The sequence below is a fragment of the Sarcophilus harrisii genome, chromosome 4 (assembly GCF_902635505.1).
Source record: "Sarcophilus harrisii chromosome 4, mSarHar1.11, whole genome shotgun sequence".
In the NCBI taxonomy this organism is placed as follows: Eukaryota; Metazoa; Chordata; class Mammalia; order Dasyuromorphia; family Dasyuridae; genus Sarcophilus; species Sarcophilus harrisii.
In genome coordinates this window covers 281,220,378-281,244,588 of record NC_045429.1, presented here as the reverse complement: position 1 = coordinate 281,244,588, position 24,211 = coordinate 281,220,378, and the positions used below count along the sequence as shown (strand labels likewise).

General features: G+C 42.3%; 2 protein-coding genes across 6 annotated transcripts in view; both read left to right on the top strand.

The window, feature by feature from the left end:
* ZNF76 (zinc finger protein 76) overlaps positions 1–5,814 on the top strand; it is a 32,092-nt gene extending 26,278 nt beyond the window's left edge. For 3 of the 5 annotated variants that reach the window (XM_023502929.2, XM_012549000.3, XM_031965013.1), the window contains 7 exons: positions 44–169; positions 405–584; positions 1,429–1,662; positions 1,791–1,951; positions 3,126–3,287; positions 3,739–3,852; positions 4,930–5,034. In XM_023502929.2, coding sequence (XP_023358697.1) covers positions 44–169; positions 405–584; positions 1,429–1,662; positions 1,791–1,951; positions 3,126–3,287; positions 3,739–3,852; positions 4,930–5,034 — 1,082 coding nt within the window. Of the gene's footprint in view, positions 1–43; positions 170–404; positions 585–1,428; positions 1,663–1,790; positions 1,952–3,125; positions 3,288–3,738; positions 3,853–4,929 lie in introns of all 5 variants that reach the window. The other 2 variants (XM_012549002.3, XM_012549001.3) reach the window with 2 other exon arrangements.
* Positions 5,815–5,891: 77 nt separating this feature from the next.
* The window catches only part of DEF6 (DEF6 guanine nucleotide exchange factor), a 43,975-nt gene continuing 25,655 nt past the window's right edge, over positions 5,892–24,211 (top strand). Inside the window, exons 1-3 of the mRNA XM_003768990.4 lie at positions 5,892–7,295; positions 18,182–18,322; positions 18,969–19,154. Coding sequence (XP_003769038.2) covers positions 7,107–7,295; positions 18,182–18,322; positions 18,969–19,154 — 516 coding nt within the window. The 5' untranslated portion in view covers positions 5,892–7,106. The remainder of the gene's footprint in view (positions 7,296–18,181; positions 18,323–18,968; positions 19,155–24,211) is intronic.

Here is a 24,211-nt window from a genome sequence, read left to right as displayed (position 1 = left end):
CTCCAGGAATTCCCAGTTGATACACATTTCTCCCCTCTTATAGGGTATGGTCTGAAGAGCCATGTGCGCACCCACACTGGTGAGAAGCCATACAAGTGCCCAGAGGAATTGTGCAACAAGGCCTTCAAGACATCAGGAGACCTGCAGAAGCACGTCCGCACCCACACCGGTGGGGCTTCTGCCTTCATTCTAGTCCTCCTTACTCACTGGCACTACAGCCCATAATCTCCCCTTTATGTTGCCCCATTCCTTCCAAGCATGATTCCATTCTCAAAAAAAGCTATCTCCATCTCAACTTTTACCATCTTCTCAAACGTAGAGCACTCTCATGCTGCAAACCCTGGGGATAAAATGCTTTCATTACAGTCCCCTCTACCTACCTCATTTGTCCTGCTCTCCTACAGGTGAACGCCCATTTCGATGCCCTGTTGAGGGTTGTGGCCGATCCTTCACTACATCTAACATCCGAAAGGTACATGTCCGCACTCACACAGGGGAGAGGCCCTACACCTGCCCGGAGCCCCACTGTGGCCGTGGCTTCACCAGTGCCACCAACTACAAGAACCACGTGCGCATTCACACAGGTGGGACAACTGGCACCCAAGAGCCCTCCCTAGCTCTAGCCCGGGACCCTTTCTCACCTTATCCCCACTTCCAGGGATTCCAGTTGCTCTTGACCTAAGCAATTTTCTCATTTCACAATATGACAGTCTTTCCCTATTGGGTATTCCATGATGGGCAGGAAGGTTAGTGTTCTAGCCGAATCAATGCCTTGAGTTTGGCTGAGTTATTTTTGTTAGTGAGTCTCCCCATTTTGACTGGTTTGGCAGACCAGATCCACAAAGGTAGCGCTCAGTTACCTGCTCCTCTATTACCTATACCAAGTTCTTCCCTCTCCAGCAATAGCCCCAGAAGAGAAACTAAGATGGGAACAGGTGGGGGAAAGGTAGATTGTAATATTCCCCTTGTCCTCCTCTGTCCATCTGCCATTGCACTCTTGTATGTACCAGCCCCTCACGTTATTTTCCCCATCTCCTGGTTTCAGGGCCCACACCCTTAGCCTTGCATGTCACTTCCCCAAAACTTTGTATACCTTCCCCTTCATTGGCTTCATGTTGTCCTCAAGTAAGCATTTATCCCATATTCCCCTTGATGGCTACATGTCTCCCTCCATCCCACCTACTCCTCCCTTATCAACTCTAGCACCCTGGACCAGGCCCTGTGTCTCCATTCACAGCCCCATACCTCTACCTTTTGTCCCCCTAGTTTCCCTCTCACAGTCCCATCTCCTTGCTTGGTCCCCCTAGTTCTCTCACCACCTTTGCCCCTCAGTTCCTCACTCACCAGCCCCATCCTCCCCTCTCTGTCCCCCTAGTTCCCCCCTTGCCAGCCCTAGTCCCCACCCCCCTCACAGCCCAGTGTCCCCAGGGGAGAAGCCGTACGTCTGCACCGTGCCGGGCTGCGGCAAGCGCTTCACTGAGTACTCAAGCCTATATAAGCACCACGTGGTGCACACACACTGCAAGCCGTACACCTGCAGCAGCTGTGGCAAGACCTACCGGCAGACCTCCACCCTGGCCATGCACAAGCGCAGCGCCCATGGTGAGCTGGAAGCCACCGAGGAAAGTGAACAGGCCCTTTATGAGCAGCAGCAGCTGGAAGGTAAGGGGCAGGGTCACCCTGGCACCAGTGCCCCCAGGAGGCAAGGCCATGATGTTCAGGGGAGAGGGGAAAATCAGACTTTGGTGTGCTGGCCAGAAACTAACAGGTGCCTCCTTTCCCTCCCCTAGCTGCTTCTGCAGCTGAGGAGAGCCCCCCACCCAAAAGGTCTCACATCACTTTCCTATCAGAGGTGAAAGAAGAGGGTGACATCCCAGCACAGATGACCATGGTGACAGAGGAGGATGGGGCACCTCAGGTGGCCCTGATCACCCAGGATGGCACCCAACAGGTACAGGCTCCAGGGCTCAGGGTGGAGGGGGGAGATCCTCTGTTGCTGACAAAAATCATATTATCTAAGAAGAAGAGGTTATCATCCCCAAAATGTGTGTTTGTAATGGCCCCCAAGCTCCCAAACCTTTCACCTTCATAGAATTGCAGGAGGTGGCAGAAACTACAGTCCCCGAAGAGTAGCCTGGCCAGGTACTTAGATGGACACTCCATTTCTTCTGAGTTCTGAGCAGAAAGCCCCATTGGCACTGGTCCCACTTCTCCTAAAATGGGGAGCTCCTAACTATCTGAACAAGGTAGAGGGACATAGGGGCAGCTAGGTGGTACAGTGGATAGAGCACTAGCCCTGAAGTCAGGAGGACCTGAGTTCAAATCTGACCTCAGACACTTAACACTTCCTAGCTGTGTGAACCTGAGCAAGTCACTTAACCCCAATTGCCTCAGGAGAAAAAAACAAGGTAGAAGGACATAAGAAACTCAGGGGAGGCTCTAGGCCTTTGCCTAGACTCAGTTCTGATCCTTAGTTGCCTAAATTACAAGCCACTTCACTTCTCTGCCTCAGTTTCCTCATCTGTCAAAAGGAAATGATATCTCTTCCCTCTTTATTTCATGTAGTTCTATTTATTCAGTCTTACACTGTGCATGTGGCATTGTACATTGTACTATGCACATGGCAAGTTGTTAATATTGGTGATATTTACAGAATCATTAGAGGTAAATCTCAAAATCATTGACCCTTAGACATTAGAAATGATTAATCCATCCCCCTCATTTTTCAGATAAGGAAACTGAGGCTCAAAGAGAGACAGTGACTCTCAAAATAATAGAGAGTAAGTAGCAGAGCTTAGATTCCAACTCATGTCTTCTGATGCCCAAAGTCAGTATTTTTCTGCCATAATCCCTAGCTCTGCCATAGTCCTCCATCCCAAATCAGCTGCTTCATTTAGTCCTTAGTGACTAGTGTATAATCTCCTGGATGATAAGAAGTACAGCCTTCTTAATCTTGTTGTATGTTATATGTTATCTAGAAGTTTTGTTGAATTGTGAACAGAGCAGGCCCAGATTGTGTCCTTATGATCCCTACAGAAAAAGTTTGATCTACAACTAACAAAGAGCATCCAATAGCTTAACCTATAGCCAAGATGATCTTTTTTATTTCAAACCTTTTATCACAGGTCAGTCTGTCCCCTGAAGACTTGCAGGCCCTAGGAAGTGCCATCAGCATGGTGACCCAACATGGCGGCACAACCCTTGCCATCCCCAGCCCTGAAGATCTTGCCACCTCCAGCACGCATACAGTCACCATGGTCAGCGCTGATGGCACCGAGACACAACCAGTACGACCCAGAGTTTTTCTTCTCTCTCTGTCCTTCTCAGTAGAGGCATTCAACCATGGGTGGAATTATACAGCTCTTCTTACTGCTAAAAAAGGGATTCCTTAAGTCATTATCAGTATCATCTTAAAGATTATTGGATAATCTCAGTCACCTCCTGTGGGGCTTTACTTCTCTGGGCTTTGTTTTTGGACTCTGTAAAATGTGGCTGTGAGAAATGGAACTAGATGAGCTCCCAAGGTGCTTTGATGTTCTACAATTCTGTGATTTGAAACCCCTGGGCCAGATTAGAGTCTGGAAAAAGATTAGTCCTGAACCTCAAGTCAATTAGCTTCTGAATCTGAATAGTCTTCTCGTTTCTTTTCTCAATCTTTCTATAATATCCCTTTTCCAGGATGTCTGGAAATATGCTAAAAAGGGGGAAAACAAAACAAAACACTTTTCTGTGTTTCAGGTTACCATCATAACCTCAGGAGCCATGGTGACTGAAGATTCACCGGTAGGATCCCTTCATCACCAGCAGGTGGCACTGTTGGCTACAGCCAATGGGACTCACATTGCAGTGCAGGTGTGTGAATTGTAGGGAAACAGGAAGAGAGCAAGATATTACTGGAATCCAGAGAAAGAAGAAATTTAAAAAGGAATTTTAGAAAGAACTTATTTCAAAGGAACTGATTTTATTCCTTCTCTCAGACCAAAATAGGATTATAAAACATCTTGGGGTCTCTTGTGATCAGAGTACCAAATATGATTTGCCCATTCCTATTTCCATACTATCAGATCCTTCCCAGCAGCTTCATTACTCTTTTCCATAGTTCTATTCATCATTCTTTGTATCTTTTCCATGCCCGTTCTGATAAGCTTGATCTCCCAGAAAATAGTTGTATGTCTTATATCGTAGTAACAATTTTAAAGTTTACCAAGAACTTTACGTACCTTATTTTATTTGCCCATCCAGAAAACTCTGTGAGGTGATTAATGCAAACTATTTTTCCCATTTTGCAAATGGTGGTAACTGAGAAGAGATATATATTTTTAATCTTAAGGTCAGGTATCAGAAGTACCAGGCCCATAGCCCAGGTTTTCTGACTTCAAGGTCAGTGTTCTATCTCCTGTGCCATGGCTACTTCCTATCCCCTGAAACTGCTTCTCATCAATTTGGAGTGGTAATGTGCTAGTGGCATTGGTAGGAAAAACACTGGGCAAAATCAGGAGACCTTAGTCTGCCAGTAATTCACTGAATTACAGATCATGACATCTCAGAGTTGGAAGAGATTCCAAAGCCTAACTTATGCTAGGTAGAGTAGCTGTGTCACCTTAGAAATGTCTACTCTCTGAGTTTTCCATTTGTAATCTTTTCTGTAAAAGGAGGACAAAGAATGAGAGATTAGGTCATCTCTAAGATCTATCTAGTTCAAAAGTTTTATGCTGCTAGGATTTTAATTTCTTTTCTCCTACAAAATAACCCAGGCCCATTACCCTTCCAAGACTCCTTAACCATGTTATTCTTCTGTGTATCAACCAAACAAGCATTTGAGTGTTTGAGGTACAACTAGCACCATGGTAGGCTTTGGAGGACACAAAAAGCCTATTTTTTGTCTACAAAGAGTCTCATTCCTTTTCTCTCCCTCTCACTCACCTGTAGTTGGAGGAGCAGCAGACTTTGGAGGAGGCCATTAGTATGGCTACTGCCGCCATGCAGCAGGGGGCCGTGACCCTGGAGACATCTATATCAGAGAGTGGCTGTTGAGACCCTAGAGCAAGCTGGGTCCCACACAGTGGCAAAGAAGATGCCATGTTCTACAGGCATCACTGTCTCCAAGCGTCCAGGCAGTGGATGAACCACGGAAGGTGGCCACATAGAGGTCGCTGAGCCAGAGAAAGCAGTGTTGAGAGCAGCATAGTTGGGGGAAAGGGAATGGTTTTGCCATCAATAAGGGTGGCAGACAAAATTAGGGAGTTCTAGACGTCCTCAGAAGGTGAGAAGGACCCATTGGGTCATCAGATTGCCCTGGGGCTCCCACTGAAGCCTGCCTGGGTGCTCCTCTTCCTCTTGAGAACACCCTATTGTCCCTTACCCCTTTCCTTAGGACAGTGAGTAGAGGTCAAGGATGCCTTGGGGCTGGCCTTCTGCCCTCAGGTAGTTGCTACCCACTATGTGGGAGGCCCCAGCAGAAGCAGGGGAGGGGAGAGCATCTGGCTCCACCAGAGGATATTCTGGAGCCCCTCTAGCCACATACAGCAATAACTATGTCGAGAGGGGCCAATATGTCCAGGCAAATGGCAAGAATTTCCTGAGGGGCCTATGGCAGACAAGTAGAAGGAAACAGTCTCCCTCAGCCTACCACCCAGCCACTCATACTATGGCTGGAGCAAAGAGTGGTCCCTGCACTTAGATTGCTGGGTTTGAGATTTGTGTGTGTGTGTGTGGTTTTTGTTTGTTTTTTAATTCCATTTTTATAATTTTTTTTCTGCTAAGGGTGATGATGGTGAGTGGGTGGATGCTTATTTAATAAAAGTCCCAAATTTCCATATTGTTCAGTCATTCACCCTTCATGATAGGAACCAGCAGCAAGACACTGATCTCAGTAATTTTGAATCCTCTCTTGGAGTCCATGAAGTCCTGGGTTTCTTCTATGATTGGGATAAGGTACCAGGGCTGGGGTGAGGGTAGAAGACAAATTGATGCGAAAGAATTGGCTTTTTGTGATGTGGCCGTCATAGATCAGTTCATATTGGCCAGACAGAGGGCTTCCATTTGAGTCCAATCTTCCCAATCCCTCTTCCCTTCTCAAGGATGCACCTCTACACCTGCAGCTTCCAGACTCCAGGGGAATTTCAGCTCCATATTCATCTCTTTGCTGAGTGCTTGCCCTGTGAGACTTCCTCATTGTTCAACACCACCGAAATGGCAAGGCCCTATGGTGAGGGACAAGCCAGGGACATAATGTCGTGGAGGTAGTACTGGGCTGGCTGTTCAAGATCCCCTAGGTTTTAAGACTCCACCAACTGGATAATACTGGACAAATTACTTAATCCCTCCTGAAGCTGAGCTGCTTCATTCATTTATAAAATGGTGACAATCATACTTTAAAGTACATATCTTCCCAGGTTTTGTGTGTTTGCTAGAAATGCCCAAAGAGAAGGCTGTTGGGATGGGAACAGCTCTCTTCTTCCATAGCAAACAACTTGAACTTTGCACTTAGGGAGCACTAACTTCTCCAGCTTCTTGGAAGTATCTGAAGATCAATGCCTCTGATTTCCCTTTGGAGCCTGGTTCCCATGAAGTTGAACTAGATGTCTCCCATATAAGTCAAAGAAGGATTTCTGTGTTAAGATCTCATGAGGTTTAGATAGCATTATGCTTTTAATTCCCTGGAGGAGCACACTTAAGGGGTGTGAGTGAGGGGAGAAGATGGGAAAAGGGAAAAGGTTTCAATAATTTCATAGGAAGAAAAGCAGAAGAAAGTGCCTACTTTACACCATTTCCCCAGTCCCCTTTACTCCACTCCTATTTGAGAGAGGCTGAGTGCTCAGAGGCTTGCCCATATAACTTCTGAGGATATGTATCTTTTATCCCTTTCTTCCTCTGGATCACCGAGAAGTCTCCATGAACCAAGGAGTTCAGTCACTAGAGTGATCTTGGGAGCCACCCCCACCCGCCCTTGAGGCCAAGGGAGTCCCTAGTAAGATCTGTGATTTCAGGGGCTGGGCAAGCAAATAAGGCCGGCTCTTATTCATCTCAGATACCCACCCCTTCTCCCCTTCGAGGAGGAACCTAGAATACTTCAGAGCAGGCAGGTGGAGCTAGTGCTCTGTAGTATGGCCCTTTTGCGGTCTCCAAAGCCGTTTGCATTTCCTGAAACCGGATCTCCTGGGTGTCAGAGCAGCCTCCGGGTCCCAGGCTTCTCGGCCATGGCCCTGCGGAAGGAACTGCTCAAATCCATCTGGTATGCCTTCACAGCCCTGGATGTGGAGAAGAGCGGCAAAGTCTCTAAGTCCCAGCTCAAGGTGAGACAGAGGCCGGCCAATAGGTCTGGGGCGGGAGGAAGGAAGGGGGCAGGGGTGAGATGCCTTTCGCTGCCCCTACCTCCAGTCGGGCTTGCTCCTGTACTGCCCCAGGAAAGCGCCAGCCTGGCAGCACAAATGCCCAGAGCCCTGCCAGAGGAGCTTGGGAGCCATGACTGGAGGGGCTTATCTCTCATCCTGGTGGGAGGCTCCCTGCTAAGTGTGAGACAACTCCAGCAACCCCCTTGGCGATGGGCCAGGGACTAATAGTGGCACGAGGGGAGATTGTGGAGCTTCTGAAGAGATGAGCCAGGCCATCGCGTTCTGTACTCTGACTGAGCACACATGGCCTCCCACCCTTCACCCTTCTCTTGTTCATGTTGGGACGTGTAGCCAGTATCTTCCTGCCCCATTTCCTCTGGCGGCTTTGAAAGGAGACAGTTAGAAAGCTCTTCAGTCACTTCCTCTCAGGGCCAAGGGGTTGCATCTCCCCTGCCCCCAGTCCATGTATAATCGGTCCACTCCCACCCAGGACACAAGAAAGAAGCTCCCCCCAAAACAGCTTTCCTCCTCCATTGGAGCACTGCCTGGCCCTCCATCAGACATTTAGGTTGAAGAACTACTGCTTGAGGCCCTGGGGGAGTAGTTAGCAAGGGGTCCTCAGAATCATTTTGAAATATAACTGCCCAGCTGAAAGCGGCTACCTAAGTGACTAGGCTGCAGGATCTCCTCCTTTCTGTCCATGCCTGGAACAGATTGGGCTAAGAGGCAAGCAGCGACTCAGCTACCTTCCTAATAATCACCTAAGCCGTTGATTCTTGAAAGGCTTTGCCAGCTTAAAGCATCTGAGAGGGAAACTTTTCAAACACTAGGTACTATGCTAGGCACTGGGATTGCAAAGCCAAAAATTAAATAATCCCCAGCTGCAAGGAACTTATATTTCATCTAATTAATCAATATGTAAGTGTGTAAAGTCCATTTCAGGGGTGGGAGAAATGAGATAAAAAGCCTCATGGAAGAGACTGCTCTCAAACTGAAGGAAGCTCCAGGGATTTTAGAAGAAAAGAGACAAGGAGGGAGTGCATTCTTTGTGCATAGGGATGGTGATGGGAAATGGAATGTCATTTGTTAGAATCTGCAAGAAAGCTCATTTAGTTGAACTATATAGTGCTTTTTAACATGCAATAAGCCTGGAAAAAATAGATGGGAGCCAAATTGTGAAGGATTTTAAATGCCAAAAAGAGGAATTTGTATTTGACTTTGGGGAAAGTAGTACTCTGAAGTTGTGGGTAAAGGGATAAAAAGTAAAAAAAAAAAAAAAAAAAAAACACGTCATAGGATAATGGACCTAGAACTGGAAGGAACCTCAGAGACCCTCTAGTTTAACTCCCTCATTTTACAGCTGAGAAAAATGAAACCCCAAAGATGAATAACATTGTAGAATGACTGGATGAAAGGAGTATTTAAACACGTCATAGGATAATGGACCTAGAACTGGAAGGAACCTCAGAGACCCTCTAGTTTAACTCCCTCATTTTACAGCTGAGAAAAATGAAACCCCAAAGATGAATAACATTGTAGAATGACTGGATGAAAGGAGTATTTATGTGTCAACTACCTTCTGCCTCCCTGTATCCTGGGGACAATTTTACAAGAAAGCGTTGGAGCTCCTGAAACTCACTACTCCACTCCACTGATCAATTGCTCACAGGGGTACCCAGGGATTCATTCTTGGCAGTCTGACCAGTCACTTTGAGTCAAAGCAAGTGATCCTGTACTCCAGACTGATTTCTCTCTTCTCCCCATTTGGCACAGAGTTCTAAACTTTCCTGGGGGGAGCAGGAGTTAAGAACCTTTCCCATCACACCCAGGGAAACTGGGAGAGCCATAGCATAACACCTTTTTTTCTGACTATTCCACAGTCTCACAACTCCAGTTAAACTTTATCCTGAAAATCTGCCTTTAGGATTGTCAGGTACATCTGTCACCCATTAGAGACCTATTATAGATCACCCTCAGTTAGTCAATAAACATTTATTAAACACCTGCTGTTTGCTAGAGACCGTGCTAAGATTCAAAGAAAGGCTAGACAATCATTGCTTATAGTCTAACAGAGGAAGACGACATAATAAGAAACTGTCCGGCATGGGGCAGCAAGGGGGCACAATGGAGAGAGGAAGACCTGAACTAAAATCCAGCTGAAGAGACTTAACTGTGTGACCCTGGGCAAGTCCTTTAATCCTGATAAACTTAGTTTCCTCATCTGTAAAATGAGCTGGAGAAGAAAATGGCACACCACTCCAGTATCTTAGCCAAGAAAACTCCAAATGGGATCATGAAGAGTTGGAAATGACTGAAAATGACTAAACAAAAAAAAAACCCAACTACCCAGCATGGAGAAATGTCCTAGTATTCCACTTTTAGTAAAGGATCTCGGAGGAAGTCTCTGTGTCCACTCTCTACCCTGTTATCATTGCCCCGTAACTAGGACACTTTCTCCTCTTATCCAGAGCCACTGAAGTTTAAGTAACAGATATCGAAGGAAGGAGATTCCTTGGGCTTCCTGAGTAATGTGTGAAAATATCAACAGGTTTTAGACAGATTTTTCCCTTTTATTCTTGAATCCCTTTTGCTGCAGAAATATGTAATTTTGATTTCATCACCTGAACTAACCTCCTCCAGAAATTTGAGTTTGTTATTCAGTGTCCCCCACTTCTTTAGTTTTCCTCATTTTAGGTGCCATTCATTTTTGCTTCATCACCAGGGGCCCCAGAATTTTTCTCCATGTTTCCTGTTTTCCCTTCCTGTAGGGAACCCAATTTATGGCCCTCCCATTTTAACTACTTGGTCAACCAGAGAGGCCTACCAAGTCCAGACCCATATCTAGGCCTACACTTTAGTTCCCTGAAGCATTTAGGGACAGTATATTTCCCAGGGTAGGGTACACTCCAAGCTTAGGTTATTTGATTTAATGTTCCTTTATGACCCTGGAAAGATCTAATAGCTGCTTCTGACTCTACAGCTACATCTTAACTTGGATGAGAATCAAGCTGAGTATCAATTGTGACCTTAGGGTAAGCAAGTCACTCCATTTTTCCATTTTCCTGGATCTCAGTTTACATATCTGTAAAATGAGGGTTGGATTAAATCCCTCTCTTAAGTCTCTTCCAACTCTATGATAATATAAATCTTTGGTCATACATAGGACATTGATAAGAGTTTTCTACAAAATGATGGGGTTAGACTATATGATCTCTAGCATACCCTCTTGTAGGTATTCTCTGACTTTAAATTAAATGCTCTGGGATTCACTATATCAATAAGGAAGAGTTCCCAGGGAAAGTGGAGCAGTGGATGCCAACATCACAATTCATGGAAGGGAGCAAGAGGATCAAGAAAAACTCAAGAAAGTCCCTTCCGTAGTGACAAGGGAACTGGAATGGGAGGAAGTAATGGTCAGAGTAGGAGGGCCGGAAGAGGCAAAAGAGCAATAGAGAAGTGGTCAGAAGACAGAGGAAGAAGTTATGAAGAAAGAGAGAGAGATAAATAGTGCCAACACCAAATGGCCAAAATAGAGAATGAATTCTCTAACACTGGTACTTCTAGGGAATTAGGGACCTTGGATTGTCCTTGGCCTGGGACTGACCCTGCCTCAAATGCTTTTGATCAGTCCTAAGGAAACACAGGGAGAGATCATGAAGAAAGAAGGAAAATGTGTTTTGTTTTTTTTTTTCTAAAAATGAATGAGCAGGAATTATTCAACCTAAATAAAGCTGAGAAAGCACCAAATAATTCTTTTGCTCTTTGGAGGTTACTAGCAGAGGGTGGAAAATGTATTTTTGTCCATTTATATACAACTGTGCAGGAGGGATTAAGACCCAATATTGACCACTTTCCAACAACTGAGAGCTATAAAGATTTTTGTTTGTTTGTTTTTAATTTGTTTTTAAGAGTAGATGACTTTATTGTTATAAAGACTAGCTGAATATAACTTAGGTGATTCTAATTTTGTTGGAAACATCCAAAGCATCATTGCCTTGGGCAAATTAATAGGCCTTCTTAATTCCATCAAGCCAGATCAGTGCATTGACACTGATAGGACATTGATGTCATATCTTTACAGCATGCTTCATCTGATATTTTTTAGCCTTGGCATCCACAGTGAATACCAGGGTTATTTTCCTTGATCTTGTTTAGAGCAGATTATCTGGTCAAGGAAAACTTAATAATGGCATAGTCAATCAATCAATAAAAACATTTATCTAGTACCTACTGTGTGCCAGGTACTGTGCTAAAGGCTGGATTATTTCTTTTAGGGGCACTTTTTCATGGGCTATCTTCAAACCAAAGTGTTTTGGGTCACCAGAGGATAAGGAAAATTTCATTTTTTTTTTTATGTACATCCTTCAACACTGTTTTCTTGGCCTTCAAGAATTTTTGTTCCGGGGGAAAGCATATTTCCTTCTCCTCATTCATTGCCATTGTGGGGGGGAAAAAGGATAAAAGCTTTAAAGTTTTTTTTAATTTTAATTTTATTTTTTAAGTGGACAAAAATTTGTTTTCTCTCCCTCCTACCTAGTTGCAGGAAAAAAAAAAAAGGAAAACAAAACATTTGTGACAAATATGCTGAACAAGTGCTGAACAGAGAAAAGTTGGCCCCTCTCATACAAAGTATTTTCCTCAGATGATGAAACTGGGAATTTGACAGTCAATGGGGTTTCCTTGCTTCCTAGTTGGTGCCCTTATCTCTAAGTATGGGTCTGATGATATCAGTCATTGTCATCAGTAATTATCTTTACAATCAAATACAAGCTCTTCTATTTGGCATTTAAACCTGATCCCTTAAGACTTCTCCAGCTTTATTTTGCATCCCTTATCCTTATTCTCTCTACATTCTACAATCCAATCAAACCCTGTTCTCCATTAGATGCTATATCTTCCATCTCCATGACTTCCCACTAGTTGTTTCCTATGCATATAATTCACTTCCTCCTCACCTACATTTCCTAGAATCCCCAGTACTTTCAAGGCTCAACTCAAGCTGCATCTCCTATATGACGTCTATCCTGATTCTACCAAATCCTGGTGCCTGCCATTCATTAAAATACCTTCTATCTGTTTTGTTTATTTTCATCATAAGCCCATATTGTCTCCCCCAGTTAGATGTAAGCTCCTTGAGAGAAGAAACTAGTTCATTTTTTATTTGTTTCCTTAGTCAGTAATAAGCACAGTGCCTCTTATGTAATTGTTGTTGTTCAGTCATGTCTTACTCTTTGTGACTCCATTTGGGGTTTTCAGTGGTTTGCCATTTTCTTCTCTAGCTCATTTTACAAATGAGGAAACTAAGATAAATAGGATTAAGTGACTTTCCCAGGGTCACATAGCTAGTAAGTGTCTGAGGCCAGATTGGAACTCCCAACAAGACTTTCTGACTCCAATCCCAGTGCTCTAACCCCTGGACCACCCAGCACATAGTCCATAATAAATATTCTTTCTCCTTACAAAGTTTTTACAGTGTCAAACTCAAAACAGAAAGGAAAAAGTATTTCTGTATCCCACATTTTGACTTAGAAACCACATAGTAACATTAGCTATGTTCTATTGAATTTTTATTTATTTTGTGAAATGTTTTCCAATTACATTTTGATCTTATTCAGCCTCCCTGGTGTTTGACATCTTTGCGATAGCTCATTGCCTCAAATCCAGATCTGTGCTCAGGAGCATCCTTGATGCCTGTGCTAATTTAATACCCAACATCACCTCCACCCCACTCCAGGGTGGGATAACACAGTGGCCCACCTCTAAGTAGGTAGAGAGCTTCCAAGAAGGGACTGGAGTGGACCCAAAGTGTTCTGTCCAATGCAGGAGAAATACAAGGAGAAATCCTACACAGAGAGGAAAGAAGGAGAATAGGAAAAATCATGTGAGTGGTGAAGAAGGAGTCAATGAGCAACTCTCAGCCAGAACATTCTTATTTAGGACAAGTGTTTGTTCTGCTCCCTTCCTTGTGGGGTGGGGGGATGTGTAAGGGTGGGAGGAGACTAAATCTGCTACCCTTCCCCAGAGCCTGGACTTCCTTCAATCATTATACATCCCAGACTTGGGATGTATAGGAACACGAGGAGAAGAGAAGTTAGCAAATGGACCTGAATTCAAATGCAGCTTCATATATTTACTTATGTATTCATATACTTACTCATGTATTCAAAATTTAGCTGTGTGACTTTGGGCAAAGTGCTTAACTCTGTAAAATGGTATATGGAGTAATAGGGAAAACTCTGATCTGGCATCAAAAGACCTAAAATGCGCTCCTGACTCTATCCCTCATGATCTATGTGGCTTTGTGTGCTTCAGCTTTTTCCTCCGTAAAATGACGAATAAATGACCTCTAGAGGAAAAATACATCCCAAACTGAGGGACCTCGGATTGGTTCTGCATTGCTCACCATCCTTGAGATCCCTAGGTCCCAGCCATAATACTCCAAGGTGGCCACACCCCTTTCCTGACCCCAACTGCGCTAGCCAGAGCACACCCTATTCAGGAAGCCATAGCTCTCTGAGGTTTGCCAACCTCTCTGTCTGGGGACAGGCTCTGAGGCCCTGGCTTCCTGGAGCCCTCCCTTCTCATCATCCTAATACCCCACTAGGGTATTTGGGCCCACAATAGTTACAGCCCTGGAATCTATTAGCTTTAGCCCTTCCCCCAGCTTGGACTTGTGTGGGCCTTGCCTAGGGAAGGGCAGTAGCAAGAAAGAGAAATGAAGAAGCTGGTTGTTAAATTGGAAGAGATGGCTGGTGTGATTAAAGTGAGGTGGGGACTGAGGAACTGCCCATACATAGACAGAAAAAGAGTAAAGAGCCAGAAGAGGAACAAGGGACTTTAGAGATCTTTTAGTTCTTGGGTTCAGACAAAAAAATTACAAACATATTAAAATATATTTATTGTTCTATTTCCACATAATTGGTTTCTGTTGTTGTCCTGCATATTTTATTTTGTGCATTTAAAAAGCATACTAAGAAGCACTTTACCAGATTTCCAAATGGGTCTTAAAAATGCTAATCCTTCATTTAGACCTACTTTCTCATTTTAATCACTGGGGAAACCATTTCCGAGAGAAGGGAATGTGACTTAACCACAATCACACAGCTAGTTCTCTTTCTTTCTACCCAGAATGGAAGTAGAGCAGGGAGGCTTTAGGTGAGACATGAAGAAAACTGGTAGGGTATTTGTGATGTGCGCTGAGCATCATACTTAGAGAAACCTGAAAGCAGAAGCCTTTTCCTGAAGGAATGTAGCATACATGTACAAACTTGAGGCAGCTCAGGAAGAATCATACAGACCCAAGAGAATTAATACAAGGTGACCTTTGTCTGAAGAAGGGAGGCACAATCATTTGTTTGAGGTTAATTAGAAGAGGTTTTTTAGAGAAAGAGGATGGCGTTGTTTTGTTCTTAGTTGATTATTTAGCCAGGTTTTGACAGAAAGTAAGTATGTATAAGTTGTTCATTTATTTCTGATCCTTTGTGACTTCATTTAGAGTTTTCTTGGCAAAGAAACTGGAATAATTTGCCATTTTCTTCTCCAGCTCATTTTACAGATGAGGAAACTGAGGTAAATAGGGTTAAATGATTTGCCCAGAATCACACTTCTAGTAAGTGTCTGAGGTTAGATTTGAACTCAGGAAAACAGATTTTCCTGATTCTGGGCCTGATACTCTATCCACAGTACAACTTAGCTATCTATAGACAGGAAAAAACCACTAAAAATAAGGGAGATTGGATCATCAAAACTTTCAGTCTCCCCAGGTAACTCTCTAAGACTGTAACTTTGAGGAGAATTGCCAGTCAGCATCAGTTGTGGGATTTCCCTACATTCACAGGTCTGGACCACAAAATAAATAAATAATAATTTTTGAAATTCATATGTGTGTGTGTGTTTACATATGGGTGTGTGTATGTCACTCTGATGTATGGTTTCTTCCTGCTTTGTCCTTACTTGCTTTGTTTTGGCTTTGGTCCTGTGATTTAGAATGGGGCAGCCATTCTTCCCGGATGCTACCTAGCACCCCCCATAAGTCCATAGATTTACCTACCGTTGGCAAGCTCTATTCCTCCCAGCCTGGGGTTCTGTTACTACAGTCAAGAGCATCACCCTCACAGACTATAGGTAGTCCCCAAACTTCTAGTGATCTGTTCAATATATGTTATTCATGGATTTTCTGGAATCTTTCTTGACCTAATTCATTATAACACTTCAGAGATCAAGCATTGGAGGTATATTAGAAATGCTGATGCTTTAGTTAGTGTCAAGGCTACAAAGCAAGACCCGGCTGAGCATGAAAAGAGAAAGGATTTCATCCCTCAGTACTGCTTCTTATGTCTTGTCTGCAGTATAATGTATACAGAGCACCAAATTTCAACCAGTTCTTAATTTGGAACCCACAAAGAGTCTGTGGATAGAATTAGGGGGAGAGGTGGTTCATGAATTTGAACAGAAAAAAAAAAATTCATATCTGAATTTTTATTAATATCTAATTGAAATTTTGGGCAGATAGGGGATAGAGTGGATAGACGACCAAGCCTGGAATCAGCAAGACGCATCCTCCCATGTTTAAATCTGGCTTCAGACACATATTAGCTATGTCATCATCCAACAAGTCACTTACCTCTCTTTGCCTCAGTTTCCTCATCTGTAAAATAAACTGAAAAAGGGAAAGGCAAAACCCTCCTGCATCTTTGCTAAGACAATTCTAAATGGGGGCAGCTAGATATCACAATGGTTAGGACACCAGCCCTGAAGTGAGAAGGATCCAAGTTCAAATCCAGCCTTGAGTATTTAATACTTATTAACTATGTGATCCTGTGATCATTTAACTCTTATTGCCTTGAAAAAAGAAAAGAAAACTGCAAATGAGGTCATGAAGAATCAGACATGACTGAATAATGACAAACTGAAATTTAGCATTTCCTTCAATTATGAATCTTTAAGAAAAAGAAATTGTTCTGAGAAAAGACCTATAGACGTTAAGAAATTGCCAAAACATAGCAGAAAAAAAAAGTTAAGAAGACCTGATTTAGAGTCTCAAAAGTCTGGATTTAAAGCTACCTCTAACATTTACTATCTCTGACACTTACAATCCAATTATTTTAACTCTCTGATATTAATCAGTAAAATGGTAATTTTAACCCCTTTATTATCAGAGTGATTGTGCGAATCAAAGTAAGAAAAAATCTTTTTCAAATGTTAAGGGGCTACATAAGAATCAGTTTGAGGGTACAATCCTCTGGAAAGCACCTCATCAGGCCTCCCTATACCCATTGCATGGCTGTGAATAAATTAAACCTTGGCTGTTGACTCTGAACGTCTGCCAACGCCTGACTTAGAGTACAAAAAGCAATACTTACTCTTATTTACCAGAAATTTTCTCCTCTTGAGCTTCAAGGGGCCCCCTTGTTCTAGTACAGCCAGGATTTCTCAACAAACTAGTGTTTTTCCTGACCATTCCCGTCATGATTTTATAAACTTTGATCTGATCCCTTCTCGGTATTTTAAAAATATACATTATAGAATACCATAGAATCATCTCTTTAGAACTGGTTGGAACCTTTGAAGGCATGTTGTAAATCTTCAATTTACAGAGGAGGAAACTGAGGCCAAAAGGACTAATTGACTTGCCCGGGATCATCCAGATATCTAGAGTGGACTTTTAAGAATATCTACTCCAGACCCCTTCCTTTCACAAATGACGAAATAAATGCCAGAGCAGTTAAGTGACTTGGAGTACATGTACAAACATGAGCTATCTGGAGAATAATTTAACAGAACAATATGCTAAGAAGGGCAAGTTATTACACTACTGCCTTTGTGCTGCCGAGAAACAGTGTGGATAAGTGGAAATAGAGCTGGCCTCTAAAAGCTAAGAAGACTTGGATTCTTCTGACACAAACAGGCTGGGTGACCCTGGCCAAAAAAAGTCACTTAATCTCTTACTCTGAGACCATGAGTTGTGGAGAAAGTAAAGGCTTCCTTCCTTTGTTAGATTGAGTTGACTCTCTGAGAAGTTCCCTAAATCTATGAAAGCACAAGTTGAGTCCTGATCCCTTTCCCTACCTTTGTGATAAGTGGGAAGGCAAAACACACAAAATGGGCTTTAATCAAAATGGGCTTTCTGCAGATGGGAGGGCACAGAAATCATTCAGTTCAATGCCTTTATTCTTCACATGGGAAAACTGAAGAGGAAATGACTAGCCTAAAGTCACACAATGGCTAGATGAGAGGGAGGAGGTGATTTATGCCAAAGGAGAAATGACTTGCCTAAAGTCACACAATGATAGGATTGGAGAGGGGACGTCATTGCTCAAGGTCACATAATGTTGGTGTTCAGACTATCTTACTAGTGTCTCCAGGTTCCTTGGTCATTCATTACTTTTCTCACTGCATCAAAATACCTCTCAGTTTGTTCTCCTGGAGTTTCACCAAAACTCATCCTTTTCATCATTTGGCATCTGAACCTTCTCCTATGTTTACCTTGAGGTCTTTCTGGAGGTGCACCAACCTGACAGTCCTGCAGGCAGAATGCCAGTTCCAGACACATCTGGGTGTGGAAAAACTGATGGAGAAACAATGAGTGTTTAATGGATTTGAGGATTGAGGCCCCACTTTTGTCCCTTCACTCTGTCATTCTGGAACCCATGATCTTTCTAGACCTAAAAAGGACTCTCATCCAAGTATTCCTTGGACCTTGTAGTCCTTGTCTGGAGTCAGGAGAAGAAGGGCCTTCTGCACTTAGTGAAGTCCTGTGCTGTCCTGTGCTCAATGGGCTGGAACAGAAACCTTTGTCAAAGTTTTGTTTGGGGACTGGAGGATTAAAACAATGACCCCTTTCCCAGGTCTTGTCCCACAACTTGTACACGGTGCTGCACATTCCTCATGACCCTGTGGCCCTGGAGGAGCACTTTCGGGATGATGATGATGGCCCAGTCTCCAGCCAGGGTTACATGCCCTATCTCAACAAGTACATCCTGGACAAGGTGAGAGCCAAGCCCTGGCCCCCACCCCCACCTTTATACCTCTCTCTTTTAACACCTCGTAACTCTCCCCACCTAGTTGCCACTTTCATATATTTCTGTCCCTCCTTGACCTACCTCATTGTCTTGGGTTCTCAAACTGCAACTTTTTAAATCTACCTTCTACCCTCCAATTCCCTTGACATTTCTCTTCTCCCTCATCATCCTCCAACCCACTCCAAGTTACTTTGGCGCCAAATCACTATTCCTAATTTTTCTCACTACTCGGTTTTACTCACTACTCACTCCTTCGCCAAGCCCACTACTCCAAATCCTGCTCCTCTACTTTAACAACTATGAACGCAACTTCATCAAACTGACCCGTTACTTCTTCTCCCTCGCTAGTTTTATCCACGTCTTTTTACTATGTCTCCTTCCTCTGCTTCCCCTCTAATTCCAAACTCCCCAAACTCCACTTTCTCCCCTTGGCTGGGATGGGGCTTCTTAGCAGGGTGACATCACATCAACTCATGTGTCTCCAAACCTAGAGCTCTGATCCCCTAAGGGCTTGGCAGGGCAAAGCAAGCTGAGACTAAGTTTGGGATCACGCTGGGAGTCTAGTAAGCCACCCACTCCTGAGCCCGGGCTGATGTCTTGGCTCTGATCCCAGGTGGAAGAGGGGGCTTTTGTCAAGGAGCATTTTGACGAGTTGTGCTGGACTCTGACGGCTAAGAAGAACTATCAGCCCAACCGAAACGGGAATAGCACGTTGTCCAATCAGGATGCCTTCCGACTCTGGTGTCTCTTCAACTTCCTGTCTGAGGACAAGTATCCCCTCGTCATGGTGCCTGATGAGGTAAGGGGATGGAAGGGGACAAGGAAGAGGGGTTCAGGAATAGTCAGGGGAGTTCTAAGGAGGACTGACCCCCTAAGAGAACATTGAACTTTCCACATCCTAATGGCCATCCCTTCCCTGCTCCCAGATGCCCAATGCTGTCCCTATAATGCCAGAGAAACTGAAGCAAGAGGTTGGTTTATAATCTTTTAATGTGGAGAGTTCAGACTAGCCAGCCAAATCAAACTCATGTTCAAAAATTATCTAACCCTGAGGAACTGAGACAGGGAACTTTTATAGCTAACTAGGGTTTGCAAACAGAATATATAACCTGAGTATGCAATCTTAATAGGGGAAACAAAGATAGATAAGGGGGTGAGAACACTGGGTGAGTGGACAAGCCATAATTCCAGGAAAGGATCATAACTTAATCCTGACAGGATTGGGGTCAATATAGGAAAGCCTGGAGACATCTAGGAGAGGGGTAATATTCAAAAGGAGGGGGAATTATCCTAGCAAGGATTGAGATAAGGAACCTGGATTTTATTTTACAGTGGAATGTAAAATGGCCAGAACTTCAAGGTTTTTCCTGACTCAATTCTCCCAGTCCTAATGACAAGGAAGAAGAGGAAGGGGATGTACTATAATAATTTTATTCAGGGCATAATGTCACCAGTCTCTAGCCACTTAAAACTACCCCTGAAATCATGAATTCCTCAAAGAATCAATCACTGAGCATTAAGTGCTTCCTTAATGTGTGCTCAATATGGAATCTTCAAAGACAAAAATGAAAGGTTCTGTCTTGAGAGAACTTAAATTCTATAGGAGACTACATATAAATACAGGATAAAGTCTGGACCAGTCATTTTGGTGGGATAAGAATCCCAGTGAGGATCCTGGTCTATCAATGCAAGTTGGTGCCTTCTCCATTTTAGTCTTGGAGGAGACCAACACCGGAGTTGTTTAGGACAATGAGGTGTCAAATGACTCCTACTGGTTTTGAGGTCAGCTCTCTATGATTCCACCACATATATAAAATATATTCAAAGCAAATACAAGGCAACTTTTCTTCTTTGAAGGAGAGAAAAAGGAAACTCCTAGTGAGATGGTAAGATGGTGTTTGTGCAAAAGCTAGAGATGAAGGCTGTCCAGGGCTTCAAAATAATCCTTTTCTAGATCCTCAGTCCTCAGCTATCTTCAATCAGAGCTGATATAGCTGTTTACTGTGAAGGTGGTATAGTAGATGAAGCAGTGGGCCTAGAATTAGGAGTTAGGAAGATCTGAGTTCAAATGTCACCTCAGATATTTACTATCTGTGTGACCCTGGACTTTACAATTGTCTGCCTCAGTTTCCTCAACTGCAAAATGGGAATAATGATAGCCCTCACTCCCGTGTTATTGTGAGAATCAAATGAGAATATTTCTAAAGCACTCAGCACAGTTCCCAGAACATAGTAAGTGCTTAATAAATGCTTGTTTCATTCCTTCCTTGCTTCTAAAGTCCAAATTATTTGGTGGCATAACTAAGAGTGCTCGATTTAAAATTAGGAAGGTCTTGCACTAAATCTCACCTCTGTCACATATTAGCAGTATGATCCAGGAAAGTCACTTAACTAGTTTCCATATCTATAAAATGAGGATAATAATACCTTACTGGGTTGTTTTGAGGTTCAAAGTAGATAACACATCAAGTGTTTTTACAAGCCTAAATGTCAATTATTTCTGTTATTAAAGGGTTAACCTTGGCCCCAGTATTTGCATTTTAAAAGAGATTACCTGGAAAGGCCCTTCCCCTATAGGAATGAATGGTAGTGATTGGAATTTCAGAAGGTGGTGTTCTGGCAGGCTGGGAGGAGAAGTGTTTGGGAGGCAGGGAGGCCTCTGCCAGACCAGTCAGATCCTGCCATTTAAGCAACATGACTGTCTTTGGCCTGGAGCATTTCTTTAAATTATTTTCCTTATAAATTTAATACAAATAACCACAATTTAATTCACTTTTACAGAGCACCATACAGTTTCAAATAAAATAAGCAATATAGTTTCCAATAAAACTATATTGCTATATATATAAATATATATATATATATATATATATATATATATATATATATAAACACATATATGAACATTATCAAAACAAGAGTTCACTTGGGATCAAGATTAGATCATAGTTTGAACTGAAAGAATCCTCAGAGGCCATTTAATTCTTTCACTTTCCAGAGGAAAAAAATAAGACACAGAGAAGTCAAATAATTTGCCTAGAGTCACAGCTAGTAAGTGACTAAGGCTTGTACTTTTCCCACCCGTAAAATGAGGGCATTGGCCTTGGTGGTCCCTTCCAGCTTTAAATCTAGGCTCCTGTGATCCTTTATGATCCTTTTTTTTTTTCCAGCTCTGTACTTTTAAGTCAGTTTGTGTTAATGTCTTCTAATTCCTCTTTCTTTGATCCACATCCCTTGGTTTGTCTTTATTCTATATGTCTTAATGTTTTTCATATTTATTTATCTTTACAAAGCAATAATATTCCATTATGTTAATATGCCAATCTTTAGCCAACCTTTCTTCAATTGTTAGAAACATGAATTATTTGCAAATGAGCTCTAGTCCATCCCAAGATGATTACCCAAGAGATTTTTCTTATCTTTTTAGAATATTATTTTATTTTTACATATACATGCAACAATAGTTTTCAACTTTCACTTTTGTTTTGACTTTGTATTCCAAATTTTTCTCCCTCTCCCTCTCACCTCCCCAAGAGAGCAAGCAATCCAATATAGGTTAAACATGTGCAATTCTTCTAAATATATTTCTGTATTCATCATGCTATGCAAAAAAATAACAGATCAATAAGGAAAAAAACATGAGAAAGAAGGAAAAAAATACCAAGCAAATTTTCACAAAGGTGAAAATACTATGTTTTAATCCACATTCAGTCTCCATAGTTCTCTCTCTCCTTTCTCCATCCCAAGTGTATTGGAATTGCCTTGAATCCCTTCATTGTTGGAAAGAGCCAAGTCCATCACGGTTGATTATCACAAAAACCAGGTGATTTTTCTAAAGCACAGAACTAACCATATCATTTCCCTACCCAAATCAACTCTTGTGAGTTGTTATTCAATTGTTTCAATTAAGTCTGACTTTTTGTGATTCCATTAGCGATTTTCTTGGTACATATGAGAGTGATAATCTGCCATTTCCTTCTCCAGGCCATTTTAGAGATAAGGAAATTGAGGTAAACAGGGTTAAGTGACTTGTCCAACGTCACACAACTTGTAAATATCCAAGGTCAAATTTGAACTCAGAGAGGAATTTTCCTGACTCCAGGCCTGGTGGTTTATCTACTGAGCCACCTGGTTGTCCTATTACTCATAAAATGTAATATAAAATGTCCAGTAAAGCAATTGTGAATGTTTTTGTTCAGTTATGTTCTAGGAGTAGAGCATCATGAATTTAGAAGGGCCCTAAGAGATCATCATTTTACAGATGAGGAAACTAAGACTCAGAGAAGTTAAGTGTCTTTCCCCAAGGTCATAGAGGTAGGGAAAGTAGCCAATCCCAAGTGTGAACGTACATCCTCTGCCTCTTTTTGGAGTCAGTATCCTCTGCAGAACCTTTATCTCCCATCTCACCAAACATCTTGGTTTGTTTATGCAGAAAAGTTTGGAAATAGAGAAAGAGATGAAGAATGATTAGAAATGGAATACTTAGGACTATATACAAAAGAAGCTTGTTTGGAATTACAGAAAAGGATGTTAGATGAGAGTAAGTATATGGAGGTTATATATGTGTGGCGGGACTGATGTTGGAGGTCCTTCTAATGACTGTTTTCTCTTAGTTCAGAATTGATGCTGGGACAAAATGAAGTACTCAAAACAAGTTAACAAAGTTAACAAAAAGATGTTTGGTTTGCCCTAACCCAGCAAGAATATGCAATAAGGAAAGAGTGGCACTTAATTTCTCTATAAGAGATCCCCTTCACCTCTGTATGGGAAAAAAATACAATCATGAGAGCAGGATATGACAAAGGCACACTGACTCAAGTGGTCTTCATAAATCTATGAACTCAAAAGAGGCCCCCGGTTTTATTTGGCATAGATTTTTTGTGCTGTAGGTAATCAGGAAGTTTCACCAGGCAATCTGGGGCTAATCAGGTCTTGGGATGGATTTGTTTCCTTTTATTGTTACTGTTCATTTATATCCAATTCTTTGGGGTTTTCTTGGCAAAGACACTGGAATGGTTTATTTACTTCTTCAGTTCATTTTACAAATGAGGAAACTGAGACAAACAGCATTAAATGACTTGCCCAGGATCACACAGTTAGTATGAGGCTAGATTTGAACTCAAGAAAATGAGTTTTTCTGACTCCAGACTTGGCACTTTTATCTCCTTCACTACCGAGCTGTCATTTCCTCTTAGGAAAAACTAATTCCTCTCCCAGGAGGAAAGGGGGAGGAGAAGGCTCAAACCATTATGTGGAGAAATACTGGTAGATATTAATCCTATCACAGACAAAGTAGGAAAAGGTAAAGCCATCTAAATTATTTTGACTAGAGAGGCCAAGGAACCAAGTAATGAAAGAGAGGGAAAGGATCCTGAAAATTAGGAAAGGTCCTTTTCATTATAGATGACATGTACATTTCTTTTACTATCCTTGGAAAATAGAATAAGGTAGTTAACATTAGTGACATTTACATAGCAATCTAAGATTTAAAAAATTACATATAGATATATATGTACATATATATAATCCAATTCATATTTAAGTACATATATTTACACACACATGCATACATACATATATATATACACATATATAATTCAATTTTTTGTTGTTTCTGTTTTTGAAATAATCAGGGTTAAGTGACTTTTTCAGGGTCACACAGCTAGTAAGTATGTGAGGCCACATTTGAACTGAGGTCCTCCTGATTCTAAGCCTGGTGCTCTATCTACTTCTCCACTTAATCCTATATACCACTTAATTTAACCTTCACAACAATCCTTCAAGAAAAGTACCCTGGTAGTATTACCTTCATCTTACAAAAATAAGCTATCTGAGGCTCACAAGGGTGACTTAGTC